Genomic DNA, 7,207 nt, shown 5'->3' with positions numbered 1-7,207 from the left:
TCCTCTGCCCTTCTACAACTGCAGCCTAATCATCAAGTATTCTTTTTAAAAAATGTTATTTTACATCAAATTTCTTAACCATAGTCCATCCTCCATCTCTACACATAACTATGTAGAAGCATGTTGATATTGACAATTACTACAGTGTTACATTTACTAATACAAAAAAAAAAAGCAAGTAGCCATAACTGAATGAATATGAAAATTCTGCAAATGTCAACTTGAGTGAGATCACTATTTTTGAATTCCAAGATGTTTGATAGAAACTGTTTTATAAAACTAATTATGAAACACAAAGACAATAGAAATATAAGTTATTTATTAATCAATCCACTTACAAAGCAGGTGGCTTAATGCAAGCTTATTGACATCTTCACATATGATCCATGGGAACATGTCTTCCACATACAGACAGTGACGTTACTGACTGATGCATTTGCAATCTGGGGCATGTTAAGCATATTTAGACAAATAAAATTAGGCTATCCTGTATATGAAAGTATCTTGATAATATGCATCCTGAAGTGGATTAAAACTTTCTCCAAAGGAGAAATGTTAGTACGTTAACTTAACTTTATATTCTATATTATGCAGTAAATCTTAACTATAGAAATTAAAAATTTTAAATCAGTGATCGACTCTTGGTAATGTATGAAGTGGGAGTCTAAAACCAGAGCAACAGTAGGTTGACAGTATAATTTGTGCCTCACAGTATGTGCAGATTTACTGTTTTCAAGTTTAAAGAGAAATAAAACAAGAGACATGTAGATTCAGCTGACTTTATTTATCTTTAAACTAATAAAATCCCTTAAAAGTGATCCTGGGACCTTGAGAAGTTCTATGAATGCAGAGATACCTGCCAATGACTGCAATTCTAAATCCTGACTGAATGTGTTTATTACAAAATCAGTGTTAAGCAGATATCCTTACTATACGTGCTTAGCAGAAGACTGAACAAAATTCTACATGTCTTCTTCAATTTCCCTAAAATTTTGTTAAATCTGCAAGTATGTACAATCCAGCTAATTGAAATTAATATTTAGTGTTCATCAGAGCTGTTTCACAGCAGCAAAAACTGACTCAGGGAAATAAAAGTTCTAAATGATGTAGGAAAAAGATAAATACAATCAGAACAGCAGTCTAAATGTATGATATCAATATTCAACTCTATCTGCATTATGCTGAAAGTAAAAGGATACACCAAGAAAATTTCTATTGATCACTCTGGTGATGTGAATACCACCTGCATCTGATTGAATATGGTTTGTATTCTGTTCCCAGTATTAAGGATGGTATTTAACTCAGAACTCCATATTGTAAATATACAGCAGCCATTTTGTCCTAATTAAGGAATGTCTTAATACACAATATTATCATTTTCTAGAGGATCTTTATACATTAAACTAAAGTACATGATTGATTAAATTAAAGGTTAGTAATGGATAAAAAAATTCATAATTCTCAAGACCTGGTACTATGTAAAAAACAAAAAGACCACAAAATTCTACTTACTAAAGCAGCTAATCTTGCCTGCAAGTTTAGGGTCACAAGCCCATAATATGTGCAAAGAAATGCAATACAAGGAACCATGCAAAAATACAGTAAAATGATACAGGAAAAATGTCAAATCTAGAAAAAAAAGCTTTTATAAATACATCAAACTCAACTGTATACATAAACTGTAGGTCTAGCATTAGTTGTACCATATAGCAGAGCCGCACTCTAAGTTCAAGGCTTCCAAATCTGCGCAGGTAAGTCACGCCATCTTTGGTTGACTGCAGTACCAGGAGGATGGGAATGAGAGGGAGGGCAAGAGTTCTGAAACATGGTGTCAACTTTCACTTGGCAGCTGGGCCTCAATGTCCACTCTGCATATGGGGCACTTCTTATTGGTAATCAACCACTGGTCAACACACACTTGGTGGAAAAGGTGCATACAGGGAAGGCGCCTATTATGGGCAAACAAAACAAAAAGCAAAAATTGCAAAAGTGAATTTCATGACAACTGCACGTGGCATTTACTTTTAAATAAATGATAACATGTAATAATTCAGCAGTATTTTGAAGTTACTAGCTCTTTCCCTTCTGTATAAACAAAACAAACAAAAAAACCACATACCCAATTCTCTAACAAGTTACACCTATATTAAATTACTACTTTGGGCAATATAATGTATAAATGACCATGATAATTAACTGTCACAGCTATGGAACCAAATTACATAAAATCTTAGGAATTTTAAGAATGACAATTACACTGGCAATTATCCCGGTCTGGTTTCTAATGAGGCTGGCAGTATGTTCCGTTACATAATACTGCAAATATATTTTTAATATCAAATCATTGCATTTATTCAGCATTTAAAAATATATTTCATTTAATTCTCTCTCAAAAACATTAGTACTCATGTTACAGTAAATATCATACTAATTAAGAATGTCTTAATATGCAATATTATTTTTTATCTAGAGGATCTTTATACATTAAACTTGAGTACATGACTGATTAAAGGTTAATAATATTGTTTTCAATAATATTGTTATATCCACTTAATACCATCCTACTCTTTTAAAGGTAGGTCAATCCGTTTTGGAATATATTTGTATTATCAAACCATGTTGTAATACAATGAAATAAATACAATGTTATATGTTAACTATATCTCAATAAAAAATGCTTCCAGGCAATACAGGATAATATTAAATCTAAATGAACAGTAAGATAAAAGTTACTGATTTAAGTGTCCATTTCTACTTCCGTCTACTGTTAAGAATTGTCATACGTTGTCAGACTTCTAATATTTTGTAAAACTAGTAGCTAAAAAGAGGTGTTCAATTACCGTGTGAACAAGACTGTCAATGCTGTAAAAACAATTACCTTCCATATTTATAAACCTTCTTTGGAAATACAGTGTTCTGAAATAACCTTAGGGGCTCCTAGGTGGCTCAGTTGGTTAAGCGTCTGCCTTCAGCTCAGGTCATGATCCCAGGGTCCTGGTATCGAGTCCCGCATCGGGCTCCCTGATCAGTGGGGAGTCTGTTTCTCCCTCTCCCTCTCTCCCCCGCTCGTGTGCTCACACTTTCTCCCTCTCCCTCTTTCCCCCACTCGTGTGCTCACACTCTCTCTTTCTCCTCTCTCTCAAATAAATAAAATCTTAAAATGTGTTTGAAATTGCCTTATATGTGGTACGGTAGCCAACTGTGCATAATTTTTCTCTCTCTCAGCCAACTGAAGAAATATGAAAAAGTTATCCTTACATGTTAGGGCTACAAAATCATCATGTGGTTCTGTTATATATGCTATAGAACTTGTTTCATATGGGATTATGTTACATTAGAAAAAAACAATAAAAATAAAACAATTACTTAAGAGATTATAAGAAGAAAATGCCTGGGGCGCCTGGGTAGCTCAGTAGGTTAAGCATCTGACTGACTCTTGATTTCAGCTCAGGTCATGATCTCAGGCTCAGTGGTAATGAGCCCTATGTTGGGCTCCTTGCTGGGTGTGGAGCCTGCTTGAGATTCTCTCTCTCCCTCTCCCTGTGCCCCTCCCCTCACTCACTCACTCTCGAAAGAAAAAAAGAAAGAAAAAAAAAGAAAATGCCTAAAATTAACAGTGGGTGAGCATAGTAACATTTCTAAATCACAAAGTTGCAAGAAGAGTCCTATATATAAGTTGAGAGGAAATTTTAGGACAAAACTATTTTATAAAAGATGCTATAAGATAAACTGCATGGAGCTAAGGAGGATTGCCCTCTTTAAGCTTTGAAGAATACATTAATATAACTATCTTAGGCTCTGAAGCCTCCAAATTCTTTCTGCAAGATTTATAGAAGACAATTTGATCATAAAATTTCCCTGGCCAAATCTTGGTGTGCCTCTAACATGGGCAGTATATTTCCCCATTACCAACCCCTTTGTTGGTAATACAAAGACTCATCTTTCTATTCTTTCACTCACTGTAAAAAGGCAATTCTGCATGTCAGATATTGGTAACAGGGTATGCCAGGAGTAATCTTTATTTGGTTTGTAGTCTATTTTCAAATAAAATCTCTTGTATAGTTTTGACAACAGATTTTAGATAATTAATGTCTAGTTACCTCACATCTTCACCTTCCTCTAAAATAGACAAACAGATAGTACATTTTTCCTCTGTGTCTTCCTCAGTCCCTTCTTCCCCATCTTGTTTGCAGTGCAGTTTCCTCTGTGAGAACCAATCAGTTGTTACCTTATTAGTAGAGATGACATTATTGAACAACTGAGTAAAGTCTGTGTTTATTTGAAAAACAAAAACAAAACAAAACCACACATTCACACCCACAACTTATTTCCCAGGTACAGATGTCATGAATTTCATGGATGAATTAAGTGACTACCAACTGTTCTTTTAAGACCCTTAAATAGCATCAAAAGCAAAACCAAATGTAATAGAAATTCATTAGTTTTAATTCATTAGTGTCTATTATTTTTAATCCACAATTAGGAATGATACATGATATAAACTCTATTTTTGTCCCGGCATGAGTACAGCTACATGAACTTTACTTTACTAATGACTATTTCAAATAACACCCAAATAAATTAATGCTAATTATAGTCTTTAACTTAGATAGTTGAAAGGATTTAAATTTAGTGGATACTCTTAGAAAACAGATAAAAAGTACAAAGAACAATAATTTTCATACTTTTATTATCCTCTGTGTAGCAGAGGACATTGTTGTTTGTTGAAAGAAACTTATTTAACATGTCTGCTCCTTAACTTCTAGATATACTATACTACAACATAAGGAATTAAGCGTAGAATATAAGAAATGTAGATCAATTAAATGTCCAAATAAACTGCTAGTTAAATTATGGTATGCCATATGATGAAATTTTGTATATGCTATTAAAATGAATATAGGTGACCTGTGAGTGCGGAAAGAAGAGGAAAAGAAAATGTGCAAAATTGTGTGCATATCATCCCCTTTGTGTTACTTTTGAAAGGGAAAGAAAAAATGCATAGTAATGCACGTTACTGTAAATTCATAAAAATATCTGGAAGATTACCTACAAAAGCCTTAACTATGATTTTTCTTCTGGGAAGGAAGACTGGGGTCGGCAGGGTAAGAAACTTCAGGTATGTTTTTTTAGACCTTCAATTATTAAAAGAACAAAACTATGTGTTGTTTTAGTAATAAATAACGTAGTTGCTAGACTCCACAATCTCAAAAAAGGTCCATAATATTCAATTTTATGCACTTCAACAATAACATAGACATTTCATAGGATAAATTCTTACCTTTTTGTATTTATGTGGATATGTACATCTTTCAATTGTCCCCTGGGATGCACCACGATTCACATTTCCTAATCTTTCTTCCAAATGAATCAGTTCCTGAAGGTAAAGAATAATTAGTATCAAAAGCCAGCATGATTATTTCTTGAACAGCACTGTTAATATTGTAAAAGCAATAAAGTTACATATTTATAAACCTCAATGTAAATACAAAGCCATATATGATAAGGCAAATGTTTGTAATTCTTTCCTCAGCCAATGTAGTAGTATGGCAAAGTTATCCTTACAGATTAGGACACCGTATTACTACATGGTACTATAAAAGTCAGTTAGTATGTATGCATGGAGAAGATGAAATCATTAAGTAAAATAGGGAAACAAATCAAAGGATAGTTCAAAGTCCCTCTGACTCCAACTTCCAAACTGACATGAAGAAACAAAACAAAACTTCAAATCATATTCAAATGATTTGGTCTTCCTGAAAATTCAAAAAAGATAGTTAGCTATGAACTGAATTACTTAGGTTTCTTTTGTCCAGTAATGTTTCTCTAAAAATAAGCTTAATCAAAAGCAATTGAGATTTCCCCCTATATTTAAGAGTATAGTTCTTTATCTGATATTTATATTTAATAAATTTCTTTATTCTTTTATATTAGATGTTTTCATTTACTCATCTTAAAATACGTGGATAACTTTGATACTAAGATTAATATTGCCTATAAACCTTTCTGTGATAACCCCCAGAAGCAGTATCAAAAATTCAGGCATTGTGCTACCTTCTGATCCCCAGCCAGTGCAGCAATCCTACTCAACTGTGAATACTAATAATACATATATTCTCTCTCTACATTAAAGATACTGTGGCAAATATCTTCATTAATTGTATTACACACCTCAAAATTGCCCCTGAAAGGACCTCTGAATGATGTTCCATCCAATCCTGATGAAATGTAACGAATATGAGGATAGCCTGCCATGTCAGGAACCTATTTTAATAGAAGACACAGGCTAAATCAAGTAAGAGTAGGCTTGAGTTTTAACACATAAATAACTGAGACACTCCATTCAGCTACTCACAAAATTCAACTTCACTAAGTCTCCAAGTAAGCACTCTGTAAAAGGGTTAGGTTTCTCTTCAAATATAATCTCACAGAATAACTATTAAAATACAAGCAAAAAAAAAAAAAAAAGAAAGAATTGCTGTTCCATGAGATAACAGGTTTCTTCTACTTGATTTATTTTGCATAAAGAATCCTAAATAGAAAATACCCAAAGTTAATACTGATGCTCTTGGCAGTCTAAATATATAAAGAGTAAAATTTTCATAAGATTTTGTCACTTTCAGAGAACTTTATTAAACCATATTATGAAATAAAAATGCACAGAACTTTCCTACAAAACTTATTTCCCTTCCTCTAACTTCCTAACAGCCAAAGGTACTCTGGCTCCTTTTTATGTTTCGTTCTGTTGGTGAAAGTTTTTTGTTTTTTTTTAAAGATTTTATTTATTTATTTGACACAGAGAGAGAAAGAGAGGAATCACAAGTAGGCAGAGTGGCAGGGAGCGGCAGAGGGAGAAGCAGGCTCCCTGCCGAGCAAGGAGCCGATGTGGGGCTCGATCCCAGGACCCTGGGATCATGACCTGAGCCGAAGGCAGACGTTCAACGACTGAGCCACCCAGGCGCCCCTGTTGGTGAAAGTTTTAATAGTGTTTTCTAATTTTGTGTTAGGCATAACTCAATCTTCATATTCATGAATTTGCCTACTTAATAAAAATTATTTGTAACTCCAAAATCAATACCTGTGCTTTTCTCAATCACTCATGGGCACATACACAGGAGAAAAAAAATCTGAGTTGCCTGACATGTAGAACACGGCTCTGCCTTCTTGCTTCAGCTCTTATACTATAAACAAGGGTCTTTTTTGTGAT

General features: G+C 33.7%; 1 protein-coding gene across 13 annotated transcripts in view; it reads right to left on the bottom strand.

Annotated features, from left to right (window-relative positions):
* Positions 1-297: 297 nt before the first annotated feature.
* The window catches only part of RNF111 (ring finger protein 111), a 113,776-nt gene continuing 106,866 nt past the window's right edge, over positions 298-7,207 (bottom strand). For 9 of the 13 annotated variants that reach the window (XM_081831161.1, XM_081831159.1, XM_031031071.2 and 6 more), the window contains exons 11-14: positions 6,172-6,264; positions 5,282-5,377; positions 4,101-4,228; positions 298-1,949 (exon numbers count right to left, since the gene is read on the bottom strand). In XM_081831161.1, coding sequence (XP_081687287.1) covers positions 1,832-1,949; positions 4,101-4,228; positions 5,282-5,377; positions 6,172-6,264 — 435 coding nt within the window. In that variant the 3' untranslated portion in view covers positions 298-1,831. The remainder of the gene's footprint in view (positions 1,950-4,100; positions 4,229-5,281; positions 5,378-6,171; positions 6,265-7,207) is intronic. The other 4 variants (XM_081831163.1, XM_006736144.3, XM_006736149.3 and 1 more) reach the window with 1 other exon arrangement.

The sequence above is a fragment of the Leptonychotes weddellii genome, chromosome 9 (genome assembly GCF_054177405.1).
Source record: "Leptonychotes weddellii isolate Sample4059 chromosome 9, ASM5417740v2, whole genome shotgun sequence".
Classification (NCBI taxonomy): domain Eukaryota; kingdom Metazoa; phylum Chordata; class Mammalia; order Carnivora; family Phocidae; genus Leptonychotes; species Leptonychotes weddellii.
This window is presented reverse-complemented; position numbering and strand designations above follow the sequence as displayed.